At 47.2% G+C, this 25830-nt stretch overlaps 1 protein-coding gene across 1 annotated transcript in view; it reads right to left on the bottom strand.

Moving 5' to 3' along the window:
• The window catches only part of LOC8028190 (coiled-coil domain-containing protein 177), a 32201-nt gene extending 6610 nt beyond the window's left edge, over nt 1–25591 (bottom strand). Inside the window, exons 1-10 of the mRNA XM_042293098.1 lie at nt 25169–25591; nt 23686–23797; nt 22259–22399; nt 20397–20752; nt 18209–18331; nt 14705–14782; nt 13623–13721; nt 12727–12902; nt 9352–9564; nt 1637–1745 (exon numbers count right to left, since the gene is read on the bottom strand). Coding sequence (XP_042149032.1) covers nt 1637–1745; nt 9352–9564; nt 12727–12902; nt 13623–13721; nt 14705–14782; nt 18209–18331; nt 20397–20752; nt 22259–22399; nt 23686–23797; nt 25169–25348 — 1587 coding nt within the window. The 5' untranslated portion in view covers nt 25349–25591. The remainder of the gene's footprint in view (nt 1–1636; nt 1746–9351; nt 9565–12726; nt 12903–13622; nt 13722–14704; nt 14783–18208; nt 18332–20396; nt 20753–22258; nt 22400–23685; nt 23798–25168) is intronic.
• Between the last annotated feature and the right edge of the window lie 239 nt (nt 25592–25830).

The following is a 25830-nucleotide window of genomic DNA, read 5'->3' as shown; positions in this document are numbered from 1 at the left end:
ACAAGTATTTTCAACTTAGTACTTCAAAGTATGTCTTCTATATGTTAAGGATGCTTATGCATTGCCTGCCATAGGCTGTGTATGCTTCATGTTGCCTTGGTCTGCATGCAACGCTTTTTTGTCGCCCTTGAGCATAATGCTTGTCACTTGAAATCCAGTCCATAAACACATTCTGTGTTAAAAATTAAACTCCTTTTTCTAAATAGTAGTCAAGAAAATGCACAATACAATAGGCATCTCACTAAAAGTGAGGAATCGTGTGAGGTTCTTCTTTGTCTTCTAAGAACTGAACTTTCATCAAAAAGATATTTAAAAAGAACTCTATATGTTACTAGACGTAGAGTGTGTTGCCTTCGCAAACGCTTGCGTTTCTTTAGTACCTGCCAATATTCTCCACACACTTTGATGAAGGCTGTCCACAACATTCATTGAGAAGGTCAAGTCGCACTACAAGTGCAGAGTTCAATTAAAGAAAACACACATGGTGACATTCCCAAGTTATCAGAACGCTTAATTAGTTTTCTGGTTTAACCTGCTCTTAAATCTTCATTGCCAAAAGAATCTTCCCCTACATTTGAGAGCACACGTACAAAGAAGTTGGCAGCCTACTCATGGTGGGCTGGCTCTCGGTAAAACCCCTGAACAAGGAAAGTAGCAACATATCCTTTCCCCTCCATGCTCTTTCTTTCTTTGGTTGTTTGCTTACACGCAGACGCCACCATCACAACTGTCTCGGGATAGTAGAAGGCATTTCTACTCTGTTTAATCGTGAGGGTGCAGTCAAAGACTAAAAGACATGCGGACACATAAAAAAAGTAGTGTCGTGCGAATATTTGAATTTTCGAATAGAAGTTTCGGATAAAACGCTATTCGATATTCGCTTCGAGATGAACTGCGATGTTCATATTTTTCGAAGTGCTGATCAAGACGAGTTAGCCCCATTGAGTGCGCTTCTCACCGGGCACACATGCACTGCGGGGAAGCAATACCCGCAAAGCTTGTGTGCTCCATGACTATTGCTTCCCCGCAGTGCACAGGTGCTCAGTGAGAAGTGCACTCAACGGGGCTCGCCCTTATGCAAGAGCACGTGCTGGGCAGCAATTTCTTTTTTTTCCATATTTAAATTGAAGAAATAATTTTTGTATGTAGCAAGCACATTTATAAATCCCCTCCATTAGAATAACTGACAATTTTGTTGCTTACATGCCATAGTTCATAAATATAGCTATATTAAAATTAACTGAGCCTAGAAGTGGATAAGCGGAAGATTAGGAACCTGCACGAGTTCAGCTGAATTTTCGTTTAAGCATGGCGCACAATAGTGAAAGGCTTGGAGAAATTGTTTTATATTCGATTCGAAATTATTTGGCCAAAACCACTATTCGCTTTGAATTTGCTTCCAACTCAAAATCCACTATTTGCACATGACTAAGAAACACTGTTGCAGTGCACATTCTGGATCTGATTCAATTATGCATCTATAGAAAGAAGCCGAGCTGTGGCAATGACCTTCTGGGGTTCCTTGATTGGACTCACCGGCTCGTAGCCTCCACTTTCAATTATCGTCGCTTTTCTGCACAGAGAGGCGTTAGCTTTCGGCGGCGACTCGTAAGCTGTGCGGAGCCAGCCAACGCACCTGCTCGATGAAGAGCTGCTTCTCCTGGGCGTGCAGGCGGCTCTTGTCCTCCTTCTCCCTCAGCCTCTCCATCATGGACTGCAGCCGAATGCTCTCCTCCATCTCCACCCTGGCAGGTGGCAAGCACACGGAACATTGTACTACAGGTCAAATTGGCCCCAATTCTATAGTCCGTTGCAACCTAAGAACGAAGGGCGGGGGTAAGATGGGCCTGGGAGGAGGCAGCAGACGGAACGCTAACGAGAGAAGGTTTCCCCCTCTTTTCTCCAGCGTTCCGTCTGCTTCCTCCTTTCTGGCCCGTCTTACCCTCGCCCTTCGTTCTTAGGTTGCAACATACTATAGTCGCTAATGAAGCGAGAATGGCAGGGTGCCTTTTAAATGCCTAGCCTCTAGCACACGCTTCACGCCTTTGGCTGCGTGGACGCGGTCGCAGTGCATAAGACTATGAAACATTGTCGAAGGCAGCAAGCTTGTGGTGGAGGTGGGACAACTGAAGGTCCTCCTTGCCGTTCTCACCTTGCCAGTGACAACAGTAGATGCAACCCGCAAGAACTACGAAGGGAAAGCAGGTGGACACATTGAGCGGAGGTGTTCTGCAGGAATGCCAACACCACTGGAGGACGGCATCTTCGATCCATAAACCCGCATTGACGTCATCATCATCATCAACCAATTAATCAATCATTCATTCATTTATTATTTATAATTTTCAGTGTCTCACAATCAGCTTGATGCCTCCTTGTTGGCACAGCTGTCAACTACCATTACTGCAAGACCCCCTTTTTTCATCTATGCAGGAGAAGAATTACATAAGGATATGACAAAGATAAACTCTCATTGACCTTTTGGGAATGAAATGCCAGATGTGAACACCAGTATCCGGCATCCACCATTTGCATTCAAACAGTGAGCAGAGACAAAGGCAACCAGCTTTGCGTTAACCAGACACTACCCCCCCCCACCAGCGACTCTGCAGCTCAAAACAAATCAACACCATCTATCAAGATTAATTGGGGGCTAATTGGTTGAACATCTAGACGGTGGTTTAAAAAGCGCAAAGGACTAAGAGAAGGAGGGGACAGGACAGAGCGCTTACTTACAAATGTAAGTAAGCGCTCTGTCCTGAGAAGAGGAGGAGGGGACAGGACACCTAGAGAACGACAAAAATAAACTCACTGCTGCTACAAAGACCACATATTTAGTTTCAGAAATCGAAATAAAAATTATTTTAATTTTAGCTAAAGGAAAAGCACTTGTCACGTAAAAAAATTGTCTGTAAAACAAAAAGAAAAGAAGAAAAAAAGAAAGAAGAAAAAAGGAAAAAAAAGGACTAAGAGCAAACGGCTAAAAAGTCTTCAGGGAAAACACCGCTCGAACTGAGGTTCTTTTTGTGTTACTAGTCTTCAGGGGAAACACCGAAGGAACTGAAGTTCTTTTTGTGTTTCTAGTCTTCAGGGGAAACACCGAAGGAACTGAAGTTCTTTTTGTGTTAGGTTCACTGACGGCACGCTTATACATTTGTCACCACTGGTGAGGATGACCTGAGCCTCGCACAGTTCTCTAGTGCAGTGGTTCTCAACCACTGATGTTTCGTGGACCCCTTGTGGATCGGCAGGGAAGTTGGAGGACCCCGTTCATGGTGAGGGGAGGGGAAAGGTATAGGTAAAATATAATAATGATTTAATAAATTGATATAACTAAAGGCTAGTGTGAAGTAGACTTCTCTTATTGACATAAACACGAGAAAACGCGCCCGAAAACTGAAACATATCGTCTCGATCTGAAAAAAGACAACTTTTATTGCCGGGTTTGACTGATGAGGCAGGGCTTCGCGAACCCCTAAAATGCCTTCGCGGACCCCCATTTGAGAACCACTGCTCTAGTGTTTTTGTCACGGGACCGCTTCGGAACTTTGGTGCTCTAGTACACAGACTGAAAGCGTCGGGATATCCGAGTTCGATAATATATGACGTCGCCGAATCCTTGATGACCTCAAATAAAAACATGACACTGAAAAACACAAGAAACACCGACCGACTCTTCTGCTATATATACACCGCTTGTCCCACAACTTGAAGAAAACAGCCGCGAAGTTTCAAGTCCAAGTCGTGCTTTCAGCTCCGGACAAACTAAAAAAAAACATTCAGCCTTTTCACTCTCGTGAAGAAGGAAGACCAGCGGAGCTGTACTCAATACGCTGCTGCAACGCGCACGCGCCCATTTCCCACTTCTTCTCGTCCGACATGCCGCCGATCGTGGATATGTCTCGGCGAACCAGAGTCAATCGCTCACGGCGCACGTGACGCCAAACGGGTAATCCACAAACTCCCTCCAAAACCTCGTCGTCGCACCCGGGAACTGTTCAGCCGGCGTGGAGTGCAGCCGTTTCCAGACTTGCGCTTGCACTTGGCCTCCGTGGCACAATCGTCGTCCGTGGCATTGGCCCGCCGGCGCCCTTTACATCGCTGGTTCTATTCTCAGCAGAGGTTTTCCAGGCGAGCAATGTGCTCTTCTTTGGCAAGGGAGTCTGAAGCACTCGACGCAGTGGAAGTTGAGGCGACAGCAGCTTTGCGGCAGTTGCGGACCCATTCGCGCTGCTGCGTTTGTCGCCGCTCCTTCCTCAACCAGTCTTCTTTCCCCGAAAGGGCGCGCGGCCGACCCATCCTAAGTTCAAACCGAAACTGGTAAGAGCGTAGGAAACGGCACACAAAACAGACGAGGACGAAATAACACACGTGACGAGAGCTGCGCTCGTTACGTGTGCTCCTTCTTTGTCCTCACCTGTTTTTCACTATGTTTCCTACGATGAATTCCCACCAATGCGCCCAACTATCCATTCTTCTATGATAGCTGCAGAGCCGTTTATGGATAGCTGGAAAGGTTGGCGCCATCTACGAGCGACGGCGAAAACCAGACTGGTTGTGTGCTTGCCGCCGTCGCTTATAGATGGCGGTAGTTGTCCAGGTAGGTCAGAGCCATGTATTGGGAGAGTTTGGCCAATAGGCGGAGCAAAGGCCACTGCCAGCACCAAATATTCCCCCCATGCTTAGAGTGTAAACTAAATTTGTGACACAGCGTCGACCAATCAGGAGACCGTGACGTCACAATATTGCAAACGACATTTAAAGCGTGAAATAGAAGCGTTCAAACTCGGCCTCTTTACTCCATCTCACGAATGTCTGCAGTAAAGACAAAGGCACAGGCGCGTGAGCCTAGCTCAGCAAAATGCTTTTGTTTGTACGGAAACTCGTGCATAGGAGGCACTTTCCAAAGCCACGCGCTCGTGCCCATGCCTTTGTCAGCACTGCTAGAACCAACGTTATTGCTAGAACAGCGTCCTGAAACTGGCTGAAAGAAAACAGTGCAAAGGGTGGGGCGCGCGAGCGTCTTGAGAAGCGGATTCCTGCTCGGCTCATGCGCTGGCTTTGGCTGTGCTTTCTTTCCCCGTCTCAGCTGAGACGCTGTTTCTAGCAAGTCGGCCTTGGTTTGGAGCGCACGTTCGTTTATTCTACACTTGAATATTGGCGTGACGAAAACCTCACATGCACAAAGTTTTCAGTCACCGAGAGCTAAACCTTTTCACTCTAGCGACGCTAAAACGGCTCAAATTAGTCGTGTCACATATTTAGAGTACACGACCACCGCTAGGGGCTGTTTCACGGCCTGTGGTCGGCCCCGAGATGCTCGCCTATTCAAACCAATGTATGGCCAAACTCTCTCAATAAACGGCTCTGAGGTAGGTTTGTGTCGGCAGGTACCGGACACGATCCTGGAGAACCTAGCCCTTAACAGCTCCGCTGTAAATGGCTCTGCCCTAAGATCAATTGCCAAAAGCATCAACAGGCAGAGTGCAGTGTAAAACATCGACTCAGATATGTAGAGTGTCAAAGTGGAGTAGTATATCAAATACTATTTACCGTATTTACTCGCACAATGAACGCACTCGCGTAATGAACGCACCCCCCAAGTCGGCTCTCAAAATTTCGACTTTTTTTTTTCACTCGCGTAATAAACGCACCCCCAATTCGGTCGTCAAAATTTTGACCCCCTCCCCTCCCCCCCCCCCCCCCCCCCCCCGCGCGAAATGAACGCACTTTTTTATCCTGGTGCAGCGAGGTCGCAAATGCATGAGCAGCGTGGGCGAAAAAAAACGCCTTGCCAAAGGCATTAAAAAAAATTCGCAAAGATACAACGAAGCAAGAAAAAAAACCATAGAGAGGAACTTTTTTTTTTTTGCACAGCGGTCTGGACTGCGCTGTGCAAAACGCGCGACGCGCGCGCAACGCGCGACGCCGCGCGCAAGGAGGTAAGAAAGAGAACAGGAGAAGCGCTCTAAGCGAACCAAACAGCTTGCAAAAGGCGGCAAAAAGAAAAAAAAAAAACGCAACTAAGAAAAAACAAAAAAAAACTTTTTTTTTTCTTTTTTTTTTTTTTTTTTTTGCACAGCGCAGTTTGGTTACGGGGGTCACGCGCCGCGCGCAAGGAAGTAAGAAAGAGGAGCGGAGAAGCCCTCTAAGCAAACGAAACAGCTTGCGAAAGGCTGCAAAAAGTAAAAAAAAAAAAAAAAAAAGACCACGGAACTGAAAACAAAAGAAAAAGAGCAGCTTTTTTCCTTTTTTTTTTTTTTTTGCGCAGCGCAGTTCGGTTATGGGTGTCGCGCGCTGCCCGCAAGGAGATAAGAAAGATAAGCGGAGAGCCCTCGCCTAAGCAAACAAAGCAGCTTGCGAAAGGCGGCAAAAAAACAAAAAAACAAAAAAAAAACAAGGAACTAAGGAACAAAAAACAGGAGTCTTTTTTTGCACAGCTTAGTTTGGTTACAGTGTCGGGCGCGGCGCGCAAAGAGATAAGAAGTTACTTTGATCTTTCAGGATAAAAGGCCGGTTCATTATGCCAGTAAATAGGGACAAATACGGACGCAAAAATTTTACTTAATTTTACTTCGCGTAATGAACGCCCCCCCCCCCCCCCTAACTTTGCATCGATTTTTCGGAAAAAAAAGTGCGTTCATTCTGCGAGTAAATACGGTACTTGCGGCAAAGTATATGTAGGTCAGTCGAGACGATGTATTAATATGAGATTAAGAGAACATGCCCAAACATTGAAATCAACACCATCGGGACATCTTGCGGTGCACATCAGGGACTGCAAATGCTCATTATCATTCAACCACACCAAAGTTCTGAAGCGGTTCCGTGAGAAAAACACTAGAGAACTGTATGAGGCTCAAGTCATCCTCACCAGTGGTGACAAGTGTATAAGTGCGCCATCAGTGAACCTAAAAGAAGTTCAGTTCCTTCGGTGTTTCTCCTGTAGACTTGAAACACAAAAAGAACTTCAGTTCTAGCGATGTTTTCCCTGAAGGCTTTTTAGCCGTTTGCTCCGTGTCCTTTTTTTTTACTTTTTTCTTCTTTTTTTTTTTTCTTTTCTTCGTTTTACAGACAATTTATTTTTTTTATGTGACAAGTACTTTGCCTTTAGCTGAAGTTAAAATAATTTTTATTTCGATTTCTAATACTAAATATGTTGTCTTTGTAGCAGCAGTTTCTTTTCTCCTTTCTCACTTCCACCTTGTCGTTCTCTAGATGCTCTATTAAATTTAACAGTTGTAAGTAAGTGCTCTGTCCTGTCCCCTTCTTCTCTTCTTAGTCCTTTGCACTTTTTAAACCATCATCTAGACGTTCAACACCATCTAGCAGCAAAAATGTGATGCAGACAAATGTAAAGATTGTGCCCATTGAGATGTGCAGCAAATAAAAAGAGGATGAAAACATCCGTTGCTTGTTTGTTTATACAGTGGGTAGTCCGCCCCAATGGGCATCCGGCGTCTCTGCCGTAGATCAGTAATTTAGCCAGTGCAGTACCACTGCTAGCCTGGGGCCTTTAACGTGCACCATGCAGTCGTGACACACGACTGCATGCTGGCAAGACGCTCATCCAGATCGAAATGGACGGAGGAAGGAATTGAACCCGGGACCTTCAGGTTCCGCAGCACGAGCTTCCGGTCCACGCACTTTGAACTGAGCTCCGTAGCGCTAACGCGCTCGGCCACCGAATCCAACACGGCACCGGATTCTAGAATTTCCCCATCTTGTGGAACGCCCATCTCTTTTGTTTGACAGCTAAGGAACCTCTCCTGGCTCGGTATTAATGCAGTTGAACACTGCAGACACCTACGGACTTCATAAACCGTAACGCAGATACTCGGCGGTGTCTGGCACATTGCTATGCATTACTAAACGGCTTGGATCTTTTCAAATACGTAGTTTGTAAACCGTAAGAACGCTTCACTTAGAAGCAGGAATGGCCGAGCTAATCTGGGAGTTCAGGATACCCCTGGGGGTACCCTGGGTAACCTCTGAGGCAAGGTTCTCCCCAGGAATCTCTTAGGAATGACATTACCACCATGCAAACGGCGGGGTGGGGGGGGTTGCAATGCGGCACAATCTGGTTTGCCTGATTGTGCCGCATTGCAACCCCTCCCACCCCACCGTTTTGGAAACTCGGCACTGGCGCCACTCACAGGGCTTTGCAGCCCTGTGAGTGGCGCCATGCCGCGGTGATAAAGCAAACACTTACAGCCTTTCCATTCACTCTGGTGAAGAAGGAACTATGGTGGGAATAAAGTAATGGCCGGCCGCAAGTCGGCAAGCCAGAGTGGAAAGGCCGGAGAGGCTGCCACCATCCTTGAGCGACGGCGGCAACCAGACATTGGCAAGCCGGTTGTCTGGTTGCCACTGTCGCTTATAGATGGCAGTAGCTGTCCAGAGTTTAGTGTCATCATTTGTTTGCTGACGGACACGATACTGGGTAAACTAGCCCTTAACAGCTCTACTGCAAAAACCAGGATGCCTTGAAAAAACAAAAAATAGCAAACTGGGGAAGGGAAGGGGGGAGCGAGCGAAGAGGCAAAGATAAAGCAAGCCATGGCACAAGCAAGCATTGAGTAGAAAAAAAGAAGTCCTCTCGGCTCTGCCCTCTGGCACTCACCGCCAGCAGAGGACTGCTGTGCAGTGCGTGTTCGCCCCATCCGTTTATTTTGTGTTTCTACTCGGCCAAGCACCCCCCCCCCTCCCTCGCACCCCCGCGGCGCTCCGCTCTCCTTGCTTGAAGGACTGGTGCATGTGGAGGCAGTCAGCGATGCGATAACACACAATAGTGTGGCCTGCTGAGTACTATGGTCTGCAGCCATGTACGCAAGCAAAATTGCATCGTCATCCTGTGACAAGCGGTGGGCGATCAGTTGGAGCAATGGGTAGTCAGTCAGAGCGGTGGGTGGCAAAGTCACTGCCGCCCACCGTGGGGAGGTACCCTGCCCTGAGGGTACCCGGAAGAACCCTTGACAATACTCTGGAGTCTGGATAGCCCAGAGTACCTTGAGTGCTCAGGGTAACCTTACCGAGGGGACCCTGGGCAACTACCGAGGGTATCCTAGGCACCCCTGGGATACCATGGGTAACCCTTGAGGGTACCTGAGAGAACCCCTAAGGGTATTCAGGTAACCCTTAGAGTATCTCGGGTAACCCCTGAGAGTACCTGAGAGAACACTTGAGGGTACTTTGAAGAGCCACTAGGTTCTTAGGAACCCAGATTGAGAGCCCATGCCCCAGGAGGATGGGGTAGCAGTTGCGAATGCAGCGAGTCTCCACATTTTCGAGCATGCCGCCGGTGCCGAGTTTCCAAAACCGGCCAGCAACTCGCACGTTGCAGGCCCGCACCTGTGCATGTTGCGCTGGTGCTCCGCCTGCCTCAGGAGCCGCTCGTGCTGGGCGATGCGCTTCTTGAACTCGAGCGCCTCCTGCGCCCTCTGGCGGGCCCTCAGGTTAGCTGCCTCCTGGTAGTCTGCCACCCGCTCCCGCCACATGTCCAAGGCGCTGTCCATTTCCCGCTGGTTCAGTCGCACCTGTTCGAGCTTCTCCTCCAGCTCCTCCCTGGGGGGACGAGAAAACATTTCAGCGGCCTAATTAGCTACCCAAACTAAGCACGTTTTCAAAATACCCAGGCTTTGCTCTCCTTTGCACACTATTCGTTCTCTTTGAATTCAGAATAGCTATCAAGAAAACAGTGAATGAAGGTGATGCCAGAACCAACACTCAAATTTTCCCACACTCTCCAGTGTGGCAACATCCCATGTAGTGCAACTTGCAAGTCTAGCAGGCAGTCTAAAAACGCAGCATTTCGCATATTCACACCATCACTCTTCCCGTAACTTGTCAAAGACCAACTGTATTTCACCCCTATACAACATCTGACATCACATTTTCAGTGTTACCAGCAGAACCTCTCAGACCAAATTTTTAACTTCAATAACCTTGAGCAAAAATTTATTTTGGCTCGCAATTTGTGTAAATATACTGTGTTTCAGTCCAGATGCAGCCGACACTACGAGCTGATTTGACAAATCAGACGGCGGTCAAGAGTACACCTTCATAGTGTTCGTCATGTTTCTGTACGCAATCTATCGTCGCCAAACCAATCATCTACAACAGTGGTTTCAAACTCATATTAGTGTGGGGGCCAAATAGCCCACACTGGAAAGGTCGGGGTCCAACGTAAGACGGAAAGGGGATAAAAGATTTTATAATCATAATGAGAGATGACCTCGTGCTGTGTGTTTTTTGTAAACTCACAGTTTTGCCAGTGACATCTTTAGATTTGATTTGTTTATATGACTACTTTGGGCCCTGACCTGATGTGATAACAAGAACTAAAATGACACCAGACCTCCAACGTGCTGGCATTTTGAATGGAACAAGAGAGCAAGTACACTGTCGTTCCTGTTGCTCAATTCACTCAAACATTAGCGAAGCTCAACTTTTCTCTAAAAAAACAATCAGGAATGGTGTTTTTTTTTTGTGCTTTTTTTTCGTAGAGGAGAATCCCCAGCTTGAAGCTTTATCTTCGGCAGTTGCTCCTGCTGATCGAGAGTTTGCACAGCCGAAATGCATCCTTCAACAAATGGCTTGCACTTGCAGCTTAGCAGCAAAATCGTTTTACATTACAAAAAGCTGGGAAGCAAGAACTATACGAAACAAAGGTCAAATGAACACACATAAGTATAAACTATGCTTTTACTTTTCTTACTTTTCGAGTAAAAATGAATCAACGAGATGAGATCACTACGGCGTCTGCCATTTCTAGTGTTCGAGAAATGGGAACCGTGATTCGTAGCCGGTTGCCTGCGAGCTGCGTGCTTGAGACCCCTGGTCTACAGGGGAGGCCCAGTGACTTGCGCTTTTGATGCTGCATAATTGGTGCCAATGCCTCGTAGCGTTGGCTGCATCTGGACATAAGCTTAGAGTATAGTTTAGATGAGTCTTTAACCCTTTGAATGCCGGGTTTCTTTCCTCCATGTCGAAGTCAACTTTAAGGTGCCATGCAGAAAAACAGTAGCATGCTTCAGGAATAGGATTCCGTGTTTTCGGAGTTAATTTTTTTGCCAAGAATTCTGTGTATATCTGAGCTTATTTATGATGGATTCCCGCCCTGATCAACACTTCGAAAAGTACAAATATTGCAGTCATGTTTTTAGGAAGGAAGCCTACCTTCAAAGATAATGGTGCACGCGTGCACGTGGTGTTTTTAAAAAGAAATGAAAACTTTGTGAATGTTGATACCTACGCTAGTAAAATTTTCAACATTAAACTGTGGCTATTATGCAAAAGTATATGTTAGGCAGAGATGTCCTGACAACATAGATTCATCATTCATGATTGTCTCTTTTTTTCTCTCAAATTCTAGATTTAATAAAGAATATTTGCATAGAGTAAGAAGATCTATAAATCCACTTGATTAGGAATAGCTGGACATCTCTATAGGCTTATTTTATGTCAAATACATTGTTTACTAGCCCTTTCGATGTCGGCAATGGACTTTCTGAGTTCACGGTCCATGAATACTGCTACTAGATTAAAATTAGTTTAGACTTGGACAAGTGGAGGCATGGGAACAACATTTATGAGATCAGATGGGGTTCACGAGTTCAGATAGATTTTCAGTTAGCCATGGTGCAGTAGTGAAAAGCTTGGAGAAACTTTTCAATATTTGATTTGAAAATATTCGGTCAAAACCACTATTTGCTCGAATTCGCTTCAAACTCAAAATCCACTTTTTACACGTGCCTGGTTTTATTGTTATGAAACACAACCCCGCCTTCCTATGAAAAGTTGAAGAACGGAAACCTAGAACAGTGGCTTTTGTTGTGACCCAAAGTTACAATGACCCGTTGCCCGGAACAAAATTTGTTGAGATAAACGGTGAGCCTGCTTTCGACGATATAACAAGATTTGAAAGGGAACTGGAGAGGCAACTCGTCGGACAACACTGAACTTGTGCTCTGACCAAGCTCATTTTAAAATTTTGTGTCTTCTGTGTTTTTGTGCCATCGCAACACTAAAATTCTGAAGTTTTCTTAATAAATTCAAATCGACATAAATTTTACTGGCGAGAGTTTCTTCACAGTTCATCAAATTTATCTGAAAACACGGGCTCAAAGTTAACTGATGTCTGCAATCCTCCAGCCTACAATATTTTCTTGAATTATATTTCTCTAGACACGGTACTATGCAAAGTGCCACCCATGCCTTGCACTTTAGGGTCACTCTTTTTAAGTGGGCTGAACCGGCACTTTGTTGTTGTTTTTTTCATTCAGAACTGAGACTTTCTTGTTTAGTTTATCAATAAATTAGTTTATTGCTAAAATCTAGATCTCGGTGTTCGCCATAAAGAGCGAGGTTGAGCAACAAAGACTCTCCTTTCCGGGGCGACGAAGGAGCAAACCAAAACAGAAATCCCATAAACAAAGCTTTCCGCGTGCCAACAAGAGGCGTTGCTACCAGACAAAACATTGCTCTAAGCGTAAAAATAAAATTGACAGCCTAGTTGGAGGAGATAGAGAACAAATCGAAACTGAAATCTGCATGGGAGCGTACCTAATTATACACAAGCGTGGCACTCAAAGGGTTAATGTGTTGAGCCAGTTTTGAGGCAAATCTGCAACTACAGAAATTTCGCCCCGCGTTTCATAAGCTGCCAGGGACTACTGTATAGCAAAGCTCCCAGCAGGCTTGAGAGAGTAAGGGTGTGGGACTGACGCGCTCTTCCGCAGCACGCTCTCCTTCTCTGCACAGCGCTGCCGCTTGCGCTCGGCGAAGAGGGCCTCCTTCTGCCGGATGCGATCCTCCAGTTGCCTCCGGTACGCCCGCTCCATCTCCATGTGCCTCTGCCGCTGCAGCTCCTCCTGCTCGTGCTGCAGCTCACGCAACTTTTGCTGCAACCAAAGAAAACGCCCGAAACACTCAGGAAAACGGCGGCGGGACTGTCGACAGGCAGTGAGGCAAGTTGCAATGCTACAAAGATGCTAGGTCAAGCCCACCCCTCTCGATAAATGGCCGAGGAGCCCATTCTGGTCTTGGCATTGGTGTAATGCAATTGCGCAGAAGCCTAGAGACCTAGTAAATGACGATGCGCGTACGAGGGACCGGTAGGATCACAGTTATACGTCAATGGGTGGCAGAAATCTGTTAAAGAGGTGCTTAAACTGGGAAAATGCTCGACATGAGTGCAGACCGGGCGAGGAAGTTTGGGAGTTTGGGGAACCCCCGACAATACTGTAGGGAATTCCAGGTTCCTAGGAGCCCGGTTTGAAAACCTGTGCACTAGGGAACCGCCGGTAAAAGCTAATCATCGCTAAATGAGTGCCGAAAAACATTTCGCCAGCTGGGAGAAAATGGACCAACACAGAGGGTGGGTTGAGGAAGCACTCGACACTCAAAAAGAAAAATAATGAAGCTTGGGCAATAAAAATGAAGGGGCCCATAAACATTCTGGCAAAATAACTTCGCGTCGCTAGCTACTACTAGGTACCACACATTTAAATAACAAAGCCCAGAGTGATAATTCCATCATCATGAGCAGACCATTTTCCGCCGAGAGCAAAAGATAAAACCGTAGGTGAACAGTTTTGCAATCATTGTGAAGCGTGCCATACCTTGGAGTGCTGGAGCTGCCTCTGAGAGGCCTGCTCCAGACACTGCTTCATCTCGGCCAAATGGGAAAACACCTGGGACGGCATCTTCTCCTCGGGTGTCTGAAAGAGCAGTTTGCACGTGTTTCACCTTACCATTCCCCTGGGCCTGGTGAGTGGCAAAGGCGGAAGATTTAAGCTAGTTTAATGAACAAAATTCGCCCGGTCCTCACCCTATCGTGGCAAAAGAAGTGGCAACACGAAATGTATTTTTCGTTGCCTCGCCGCAGCGTTGTACGCTGCGCAGCACCGTCGGCGCAAACACGACATTGGCACATTTCCAAAGATTACTTCAAAATAGCATTTGCGAGCACCGAGTTTTGCCACTAAGATTTGTGACCCCAAACAAGCTCTTCCCGCAACACTACCACTTTTGACGATGGCCTTTAGACTGCGAGAGAAAAGCCGTGAAGACCAGCAATCACTTGTTCACACAAACGGAGTTGCGGCCTCTACAGACAAACCGGGTAGGCGTTTTGTGCCCCGACAGCACGAACACCGTCGTGCGTGGCATCTCCGAAAGAAAGCCCCGTCAAAGCTAGCACTCCAGCGGGAGTGGAACGAGAAGGTAGCATCCCTTGCAGTTGCACACCCCAGCTTTGACCCTGCTATCTCGCATCTTCCCATCTCCTCCGAAGTATGTGCTTGTTCTCTTCCCCTTCGCCCTCTGTGCACTCTCCTACCACATAACATCTTCTAAGTAGTAGCAGAGCCATAGTGCTGGACTGTCTACTTCACCCCCTGGAGGCCTGCACTTGTGTTCAATCAGAGAGCAGACGAGTTCCAGCCGACGCAGCGCTCGCGTGACGGTCTTCCCCGACAGCCGTGTGTTACAGGAAGCGGCTATGTAACCGATACATGGCTCCCACTGATGTCAAACCAGCGGCCATTGGTGAGGCCTTGCCACTGAATGTGCATCTTCTGCGGCGCAGGTTTTGCACCGCCGAAGTTGTTTTTCTTGGCAAGAACGAGCAGGAATGACAGCCAACATGCCGCAATGATGTCACGTGTAGGTCACATATTCTTTGCTAAAAGGAGGGGCTCACTTTAGAGCTCGAACAGGACCCACTGTCCAGGAGCTCGCAGCTGTTGCTCGACGTCATGGGCTGGGAGCGACGCCACCGCTGCGAGACAAGGGTGGAACGGTTTAGAGTCGGACGGAGAGGGTGCGGCAGTCTCTAAATCGATCCCGCAGGATTTCGTGAAGTGATTGACATTGCAAGCAAGTGCAACGGCGAACTGCTAGGAGCCAGTAGAATAGCCAGGTTGAAGACTTTTAACGTGTTGACCAACAAAAAGTCTTTAGTGATGACAAGTATAAACAATTTGGGAGGAATAAAAGAGCAAGAAACATCCTCCCTGCTGCCCCCTTCTTTCCTCGCATGATCAAACTGTGCTTTTCGTCGCAACTACCAGGTTTATCTTTGCCGTGCCAGCCGCACGATGCTCATGCACAATAGTTTCCTTTCAAAAACGCCATATTTTTTCCACATCCTCGAGGTACTGGGGGTTTGTTTAAAAAGAAGATAAATTATTTCTAAGGTCTCAACACACAAATGGAACTCTGGGATGATACAGGTGTTGGGGGCAGAGTTCTATGGAGCCAGGCCCTAAGCCTGACTCCACTTTCAGGTCAGGATCGTGCCGACTCTTCATTACTGGCAACGTCAAGTTGGGCAGTGAACTTAGTCATCCATTTCCCATTTTGCAAAGCAATCTCGCATTCCACGAGAAAAACATGTGCAATCTTTGGGACTTTGTAATGCTCCAATTTTGCTAAAAGTAAGTCACCTCTGGCATTTTATTTCCCATACAAAACAGTATTCCACTGTGACATCTATATGTACAAAAGGCAAAATTTGACACATCTGGTCAGAGCTTAAGACGACCTTGGGGTAGAGGTAGGGTGTTAAGTAACGAAGGATTTTGTTAAAAATAAGTAAGATTTGTTTTAGAAAAGTCTATCTTTCTACAGTTGCGTCGGCAGTGTTTTTTTTATCTGCCTATGTTTGTGTCTGCATTTTTGGGCGCTTTGAGCAGCCGCGGGGCTCGGTGGAAAAGAGTCGGACCCCGGTCGTTAAGAAATGTCTCGGGTTTGAGAGGCGGTGCGGGGAGAACACGTGTGCGGAGCTGCTTGCGGCTTTTAACCGAGTGTGCCTGTATATAGAGGGTTTTGCCGCTTAGTGTAAAATTGCCGCTTTTTGCACGATGTAATAATTCAGCTGTTGGCGCCAGCTAGTCTGAGGAAATTGCAGAGACCGACTCTACACGGAATTTGGATTTGGCGGTTGGAGCATCAGGCGAACAGCTCGCCGACCATTGGGCGACAGTGTACCACGTGGGAGTGGTGAAATTTGAAGTGATTGGTCCATCTCTGGAAGGAAAGGAGGCCTCTACGAGTCCAGAAAAGGGCTGCCGAGAGGATTCTCGGGGAATTCGGCTCTTGAGACTGGGGGACTGAAGTATGGGTTTTAATTTTGGCAGTTTGTCATGTAAATTACTGTTGACCTGTTGTCGTTTTGAAATAAACGTGGCCACACTGGCCACCGTAAACCAACCAACGTCGTAATGTGTCCAACGGGATCGAACAACTTTTAGTTTGTTTTTTTTCTTATTCGACTTCCCGGGGGACTTCCATCGAGCGAACACCATCATCGGTCGTCACCATCCTGAATGACCGGCCCCCTCTGCCCCCTTCCTCGGAAAGTTGACTCAGGGTGTTCAAGTTATCTCGCTAGTCTGTATGTCCACATTTCTCAATTAAGGATTTAGAAACTAAGGAAATAATTCACTGTATAACTGCCTAGACACAATCAAAGGGTTCTTAGAGTTGGGTTTAGCTTTGCGGCAGTCTTACCGAAATATTCAGACACCGGCTAGGTTGAGGCTCATGAGCAGAGTGACACGTCTGCTTTCTAAAAATCTTTAGATTTGGGCTGGATTTTGGTTAAAGATGTACTGCAGCATCCGATTTCAGGATTCTAACACCAACATAGTTCTACATGGTTGAAAAAACCTCGAGAATGCGGGTAAACGACACTACACTAAAAAGTATCTAACACAGCTGATATTTTTATTTTTAGTTCTAGTTGGAAATATTGCCTCTCCTACCTAAATCAGGAAAAAAAAAGATAAAGAGAGTGAAAGACAAAGAGAAGAACATGTCAGGAAAAAGAGGAAAGAACCAAACAAACAAAAGATAATACTTGCCAACAAAGGAAAACAGAGACATGGAAGGCAAACAGCAGCAAACCTGAAATGAACCGGGCTTTTTGTAAGAATAGGTGCAAAGAAAACAACCAAACGCTGCCCGAAATCAAAACAAGTTGGCTTTTGATCACACAATCCAAGCTGCAACCGAACAAGTGCCAGCAGGGGTTTTCAGCCATCGAAGCCTCTGTACAGCGAAAAAGTAGAGCCCACTCTGTGAATCAAAATTTAAGCCTTTATGCCCCATACACAGCGCGGATGCCTCGTGCGAGCCCCCCTCTATAGTTGTCTGTAACGTGCACGTTTGATGAACTCCCCTGCCTGCTTATTCCTTCACTCAGTTTCCCAAATAATATGTCAAAATTGAGCTACACTAATGGCTAGCCTTGTGTTTGCAGCCTTTAAGCTATTCAAATGCTTTTTCAATGTTTGATGGCTGGCCTAAATTACTTTTCAGCAACCTATTTCTTGACCACATTCTCTCAAAGAACTCAGTGAGCACGCTGTGGCGGCCATGCAAAGCGGGCGGCTGGCGACCTGCACAAACAAAAGCGTCACCGTGGTCGACATTCAAGAGCGGCCAAAGGTTTACTACAACATTTTTAATTGGTTTAATTTTGCTTTGACTGACGGAAACAAGAGTAATGTCAGGCCATCAACTTTGATGGCGTTGGCTCAGGGATGCGACGATTCCAAGCTTCCGCCGTGCATTTACGGTGACCGCTGTTGTGACAACAGCCCAGCTGCATTTGCAGCGTCAGCTTTGTGCCAGGTGGAAAACTCGGTTCCACCCCGTGACGCCAGGCAAAGCACGCACTTGGCTCTTGTCGGGAGGCGGTGTCTTCCACCTCTTTTACGGTTGGCAGGGGATGCCACTACGCATTCCTCTCCATAAAACTCAAATGGCACGTACAATCAGATGTGAAGCAACTCACCATACATAGCAAAACCTGCCTCGATTTAGCCTTAGGCAGGGGCACTGACTCGTGTGTACAGTGTGTTCCCTTTCCTCCATGCTTCAGTGACCACAAGGCTGCGTTGTGTGTGATCGAGTACATGAAAAGTGGATAGTATGCGCAAAAGTGACTGTCACTACGTGCAATCACAGCTACCGCTGTCATTTCTTCGCAACACTGGGGCAAAAAGTTGCGGATTTGTTGTTTGCAACTTATGATATGTAGTAACGATTATAACTCGTGACGTCACGGCAAGGCGAATCCTGGTCCTGACGTCACGGACGAGACGATACCACCGAAACACCTCGGTGGTAATAAAGGCCATACCTTGTCCGTCTGGTTTCTGAGGCTGCCCGTGTGGCGCAGCGGTGCACCGCCGGCCGCCTTATTGCTCTTGGCACGCTGCTCTCGCTCCAGGTCCCAGGCCCGGTGCGCCAACCTCCTCTCCTCCGCCTCCCTGTCCTCCTGCTCTCGCCGCCTCAGCATCAGCTCCAGCAGCTTCATGTCCTGTGCACGAGCAACACACGGGAGACTTGACCGGCTGCCTGATCCAAAAAAAAACACGTGCAGTGGCTGTACACTGTAACTGTTAGACTTGGTAATGTGAAAATATGCCGTCTTGGTGTTTGTGTGTAGACTTTAGTCACCGTGATAGCCACATCCCACTAGAGCGACAAACAGCAAGAAGCGACACACGATAACAAGCGACAGGCGACACCGACAGACAGCCTGTTCGTCGGAGTCCACCGTCCCACCTGGCAGACACGATGCAGAACACATCAAGTTGTGAGGGTGACAAAACAAAACAAAAGTTTGACGTTCGTGTTTAGATAAGGTCAGTCTGCCTTGGAGGTACGGCGACCCTGGTTTATGCTGTAGGTAAGAAATTTTGACAGTGGAGCATGACTGCCAGCCTGGGGTCTTTAACGAGCATCAAGCAGTAGTGACACACGATCGTACGCCGGTACGATGCTCGTCTATATTGAAACGGGCAGGGGTGGGGATTCTGGCACCCCGTGATTTCACGAAAAGCCAGACTTGGTGGCTTTATGCTCGAGAGGCGATTCCGGAGAGCGAAGTCGTTTCTTGACCTCCGTTGCCCTCTGGCGGTGAGTGGGAGAGACCTCCTCGTTGATTGGTTATAAAAGACGGCTTCTTCTGTTTCCCCTGGACGTCGGCGTAGGAATTGGGCAAGTGCAAGGTCACGCAGGTACGGTGTTTTCACGGCCGACGCCACGAGTACGACAAGTGTCCACCAGTGCGTCGGCCCTACCTCTTTGTGACACGTGACAGCTGTTCCACTGCCGAAGTTAGCCCATGCGTTATCGATAGACACCACTGGCCTCGCATTTATTGAATGTTCAATGAACAGGAGAGGAACTTTTCTCCTTGGTTCTTCCATGCATTCATGTTTCTTTTATGTTGTGGACACGTAGTCAACAATTGAGCTCGGTCTGGTCTGCTTGACCACGGACCCCGTGGGAGCCGGCTTGACGGCGGGTGTAAATAGGATTTCCCACGAGATTGAACTCGGGATGAACCCATAAGTGGGCGAGAACATCCCGGGCGAGTAATGTAACTGCAAGCAGCAAAAACTACTGAGTGATGTGCAGTCAAAGGCAAAAAATAACATCTATAAAAGTAAACACAGACACCTTTGTAGTCTCAGCATCGAGTAAAAAAAAACAGAGCAGGACACTCACATTCTGCATAAGGCACTCCACCAATGCTTTAAACCACCCTTCTTGAAAACATGTGCGATGGACTACAGAGAAAGCAATGTCTATTGGAAACTTCAAGTGTTATAATCTGTTCTCTGCCATGCTTGATGCATAAATGCAATCTCCACTGGAGTTTTTGGGTATATCAACTTCATGCTCAGAATCACCAGTGGAGGTTGTTGTATTGGGTCAAAATATCTATGCCCCATTATTCACTTTGCCGCCTTTCATAAATCACATTGATTGGCACTCCACATAATGTGCACGAAAAAAGATGTGCCAGCCTTGTTCATAAAAAGGTTGCATCAAATCAACAAACAGCAACATCAAGACGAGGACTGTTCAGTTGTCTTGACTGTTCAGGTCATCCTTTTGATGACCATATGGTCATCAAGATGATGCTATCCTTTTGATTACATCACCCTAATTACATAAAGATCTGTTCATCTTCTTGATGACCAACAATATCTTCATCATGTAACCAGTGATCACAAAGATGATTCGTTCCAGGAGGTCAAGTAATTTCCTTGGTTGGTCTTCGAGAAGATAACAAAATCTTCATGTAACCTTGTTGGTGGCTAATATCTTCATATGATCAGGCATCAAGAAGAGGAGTGTATCTTCTTGATGACGGTAAACTTGATGATCGTCATCAAGATGACCGTCATCAAGAACATGACATCATCATGTGATTTTCTTGATGACCTATTATGCCTTCATGTACTTGGTCATCAAGAAGATGAAAAGATCTTCATGTAATCCTCACGTTGAGCTGTTATGACTTCCTGTAACTGGTCATCGAGAAGGTGACCCCATCTTCATGTGCTTATTCCAGGAGGTCGAACACCCACCTTGATAGGCAGCTTGGTCTTTGCCCTGGGATTATCCACCAACTTGAGAAGTGGGGACGTTGTGGGAATAGGCACCAGCTGGGAGGGCCGCCGGAAGGGAGACGTCGGGGTCGACTTGCTGGTGGGTCTGGAGCCAGACCCCTTCTTCCTCTTCGCAGATGATGCACTGACCCCAGATGTGGCCAGGGGCCCCCCCTCGTCTCCGCTCGAGTCCCCCTCGCCGCGCGTCGTGGTTGTGGCACTAGACAGATCTGTGGTGTCCTGGGAGTCGGCACCGCGCGTGGATGAAGCATCCTCGCACGGGGTCACGGTCGTCGAGTCTTCCAGGGTTGTGATGCTTGCACACTGGTCCTCGTCTGCAATGTAAGCACATAAACTCTTTCCCGAATGGCCCATCTTTTTATGTGGCGTATGAATGTGCAATCTTCATACCTTTTTTGGGGTATGACATGAGGTAAAGATTCCCTGTAGGCAATTGATATTTTCCATCGTGAATGAGAAAGAAAACAAACAAAACAAAAATGAAAGATCTTTTTTTTAAATTGGTTTGAAAAGAAATTTTTTTCTTTCGTTTAATAGTGCCTTTAAATTACATGTCCTCCATAGTAAACACATTATCATGTGTCTATTACGAAGTTACCCCTGACTGAAGGAAGAAAAAAATCAACAAACCTGTGAACCCTGAATTTGAAAATAAAATACTATGGACCTATAAGAATATTTCTAACCCTTCGTGCCAGTGCACCAAAGCAGCGCTAATTTCAAGGCAGATTGACCCCTCCCCATTGTAAACACCGGTATATTTTTCTGCAACCCAGGTACATAACCCCCTAAGGTGTAACATAGAGAGTTGAGCTAGCTGGTACTTAGAAGACATACCTAAAACAGCACACAAGCACAGGAGGAAGAAAACAGAACACAGCACTCTTTCCTGTGTTCTATTTTCATCCTCCTGTGCCTGTGCGCTGTTTTAGGTATGTCTTTGAACCCCCTAAGGATTACAAGTGCTGGACTAATGCTCGAACAAGTACCACCATCCGCAAACTTGTTTCAAAAGATGCAAAAAAAAATTAAAATTGATTTTTTGGTTGTTTTTGCATAACTTGCATCAGGGAAGTTCCTGTCGCGTTCGCCGAAATTAGTGGTTCTTTTACCAACTAAATGTTGCGTCCTGGTTCCGCTGTTACGTTTCTTTCCCTTACAGTAGCAAAATTGAATAATATTCCATATCACATAGTACGCATCAGTGACCCCTCATTTTAGAAATGCTGTACCATTTGAAATCGCCATGTAATCAATCACGCTCCCTCGCACTAGTGGGCGCCTGGCCAACATCTAGAGCACGGGTTCTCAAACCGGGTAGGTTTGAGAACCATTGACGGTACTGTGGGTTGCCCACAGTACCGTCATTGGTTCTCTAAGCTTCCGAATTTCCTCGATCGTCCCTTCCCCTAAGCAAAGCATTTCTCCACTATGAGCCTTATTTTAGCGGACCCAATCGAACAAGTGATGCTTAAGTACATGCCAAACAACCTCTAGTATGCACATTACATTTTACACGGTCAGTCAGCTTTTTAGCCATTTTATATTGCATTAATGCCGACAATGGGAGGGTTTTCTCCACTGCCATTCAGTGCAGATATGGGTTCCTCAAGATAGAAAAATTTAAGAACCCCAAACCTAAACTTTTTTTTTTGCAAGAATCTAAACTTTTTTTTTTGCAAGTGTGTAGGTATGTGTGGCCAATATCTCACATGTATGTTTTCTGTTGTTGTTTTTTGCCTGTATTACTTTCTCTAGAATAATGCCCTTGGTGGGTCCCAATAAATGAATGAATGAATGAAAACGACAAAAGGACCTGCCTGATGAAAGGACCACTTCCAGCTGCGGTTCCTCGAGAATCTGCAGCCTCCTTCCCTTGGGGGAGAGGGACTGTGAGCGATGGCGCATCTTCTCCGTCCGGATGATGTAGTCCCGCTCCTTGCGGCATTTCTCCAGTTTTCCTTCCAAGAAACAAACGCTTGTTAGATCAGCGGCAAAACTGTGGTGCCTGAAACACGACACCGACTAGCATTCGCTACGTCCTTGATTTGTGGTCCCTCGATTTCTGCGCAATGACATCGCAGAAGCCTCGCGCCGCTGCATGCCGCGATCGGTGGATACAACAGGCGCCCATACATTTGTACATCACTCTCCAGCTCGGCAGTTTGTGGAAGCATCGCTAGCCAGGGCCGAGACGCCGGCAAAACTTGCATTTGCTCGTCTTTTTCGCCGGAACTTCTACGACCAACCGCTCATGTCGCGACACCCGACAGCATGACAGCCCGGCCTCTGCGACGTAATTCGATGCCGCCTCACACCCCTTTCGATGCAAAGGCAGCATACAGGATGCTAAACGCATTAGCCAGAAACGTGTTCTAGGCACAGCAACGGAATTCCAAAAAGAGGGAAGAGAGAAAAATTGGCTGTCTCTTTGGCATTTCCCAAAGGCACTGTAAATGCACAGCATTTGTAGGGCCTTTTCATGCTCCTTCTTTTGCAGGCAGAGTAAAGAGGCCACTCAAAAGCACGTCACGTGACATTGTGAAGTTATGCGACGTCCCGGTGTCACGTGATGTCATGAAGTCACCTGACTGTGACGTCATCGAGGCTAGATGCCACAGGCACAAAATCCTCAAGGCTGGCCCTATAAATGCAATGTACAGTCGGGAGCAAAAGTTTGCGGGGCACGGGAGCGCGTGCCGAAATGCATCGCCGCGCCGTCCGACGGCGCGCCGCCGCATTAAAGAGACGCGCTTTGCGCATGCGCGCCTTTCGTGTTCGCATTCATGTCTCTTTCGCTCGTTTCTTTACGACGCACTCCTGATAACAGGAGTCGGCGCCAGGGGCGCGAGTTAGTGCTTCGCTAGCTGTCATGCTGCGCGTCTGCTTCAGCCGCCGCGCTTTGTCACGGAGCTCGCGTAGGGAAGGGGGGAGGGGGTTAACCAGGCGCTCCGTCACCCAGCGCGGCTGCTGTGGCGGCTGAAGAGGACGCCAGGCATGACAGCCAGCGAAACGGCAACTTGCGCCCCTGGCGCCGACTCCGGTTATCAGGAGTGAGTCGGACAGAAACGAGCGAAAGAGACATGACTGCCCGCACGAAGGGCGCGCATGCGCAAAGCGCGGCTTTTTAATGCGGCGGCGCGCCGTTGCACGGCGCGGCGATGCATTTCGGCACGCGCTCCGGTGCCCCGCAAACTTTTGCTCCCGACTGTACCTAAGGAAAGGAAAAGGTGAAAGGGGGACATACTTGTGCGAGCGAGCTCGTACTGCTTGTACCGCCTCTTGATCTCTTCCAGAGGCGTGCTTTGAGGAAGCTCATCCCTGAACTCATCCAGCAGCTTTGGGAGAAGCTCGACCGGCTGTGGGCACCAGAGCACGAATAGAAACAAAAAGACATTGTACTGACTTTGGCTAAGCTTTTTCTAGTACTCGAGCGCAGTTTCATGTTTTGTCCACCAGGTGTTGCAACTCTGCGATGTGGTCAGAAAAAGACACTGTTCCCACCTTTGATGGCACGGGGCTTCAATCAGTCGGTGTCATGGCAGCATATTGCTAATGCTCAAAGGTGCAAAAATAAGTTCGAGTGTTTGTTTGTGTCCGTGTTGTGAATTTCGAGCATGTGGCAGTTAAGGGCCGACCTACAGCCTTCTGCCAAAAAGAAGACCGGCTTCCAGTTTGCTTCTCTCCATTCCCTCTCGCACTCTTTTCCTCTTCTCATGGGAGCGGGTCTCCACACAGAAAGGAAGAGAGTCTCCTTTTTTCAAATGGAAAGGAGCAACTAAGAGAGAGAGTTTTCTTCTTTCTGGTTCGTCGGCCTTTGAGATGCAAAGCTGCGAAAGGAGATCAGGAAAGTTTTGCTGGGAATCGCCCGTGCAGCGAGACGAGGCATTAACGTCCCTTCCCCAAAGACTCCCCTCTCTCCAGCCTCCAAATACGGGGTCCAAGCGCAGCATTTTGGCAAATGTAATTCACAGGGCGATAGTGCTATACAGTGCAATCCACTCAGAACAATAATGAGAAAACCCAAGAGTTTGAACGCTATAACCGATTATCGTATCTGGACTAGAAACTCTAGAAATGATTATAAGCAGTACATTGTTATATGTGGTACCGTTATAAGTGGATTGCACTGTATAGGTAGAGACAGAGGGAGCTGAGGAGGGGAGAGCGCGCTGGGACGCTAGAGCGCCGAGCTTTGACTGAAATGATTAGTGGGTAGATGCTATGATCGCGGTTAAGAGTTCAGGGGAAGCTCCCGTCACCCCTTTCCACTTTAGCAGAGAGAACACCGGAGGAGGCGACCTCCTCTCTATCGTTCGCTCTGCTAAAGTGGAAAGGAATGGAAGGAGCTTCCCTTTTAAAGGCGAAAACCTATCAATGGCAGTTCGAAATACTCTACCGACTGCGACAACACAGACGCTACTCGTACATCGACAAAAACAAAATTAGCTTTTGTCTCATTCTTTATAAACGAGATTATTAAATTTTAATATGTCGGCGGGACCAGTGAAACATGTTTTTTTTTTATTTAAAATTAGAGCTCACTCGGTTGGCCGAGCAACGATTTGGACCTCACCAAAAGTCGAAGCTCTTCCGAGCACCGACACTCAAAACCAAAGAAGCAACGCTTTTAGGTGTAGAAGACACTAACGTTGTTTCAGCTTGCTGGAAAGGAAAACTCCAGCTCACTCTTGAACAATCGTGAGGAATAATTTGCGTGTTCGACTTGCCTTGACGCCTTGGTTGGCGCAAGCTTCCAACGACCGCGGGCTCGTGAGCACGTACGGACAGTTCGACGCATCGACTTTGTCGAAGTTGTACAGATTCAGGTTGAGATCGTGCGGACTCAAACAGTCACTCAGGGATTGCGCAAGGAATTCAGAGTTCCATTCGTCTGTCGGTGTAATCATAGCGTCAAATCAGCGCGTAAAAAGAGCCCTGGGATTTTGACATAGATGCACGTTGCGGCCATTACGGCGATGCGATCGCTCGTTTAGATGTTCGATTTCGAGGCGGCTACGATGCCAGCTTCGTGCGAGATTGACCCGCACGACGCCGCAAATTGCATGCCTGTGATCTCGGGGGAATTACCGAGGCCTCCTACTGCAGCGAAGATCGATTCAAAACATCAAGAACCGATAGCGCACTTCCGAATCGAGACCGAAATCACGCAAAGCTATCAAAGCGACATGCAGTGGCAAGTGAGCTGCAAAAGCGCTTTGAAGTACAAAGACTAAAATAAACAAGAGTAAATCGCAAATTATTTGTTGCATCAAAGCTTTCTAAAAAACTAAATTCTTAGATATATTCGTTCAACGTTTTACCCTGCATCAGTCAATCGCTAAATCAAGTGACGAACGTTAAACTATTATCATCGTCATCACATTGTGAA

This window comes from Ixodes scapularis, unplaced genomic scaffold, assembly GCF_016920785.2.
Source record: "Ixodes scapularis isolate PalLabHiFi unplaced genomic scaffold, ASM1692078v2 PGA_scaffold44__24_contigs__length_19508400, whole genome shotgun sequence".
In the NCBI taxonomy this organism is placed as follows: domain Eukaryota; kingdom Metazoa; phylum Arthropoda; class Arachnida; order Ixodida; family Ixodidae; genus Ixodes; species Ixodes scapularis.
The sequence above is the reverse complement of the archived record's forward strand: the minus strand, read 5'-3'. Positions and strand labels throughout refer to the sequence as shown.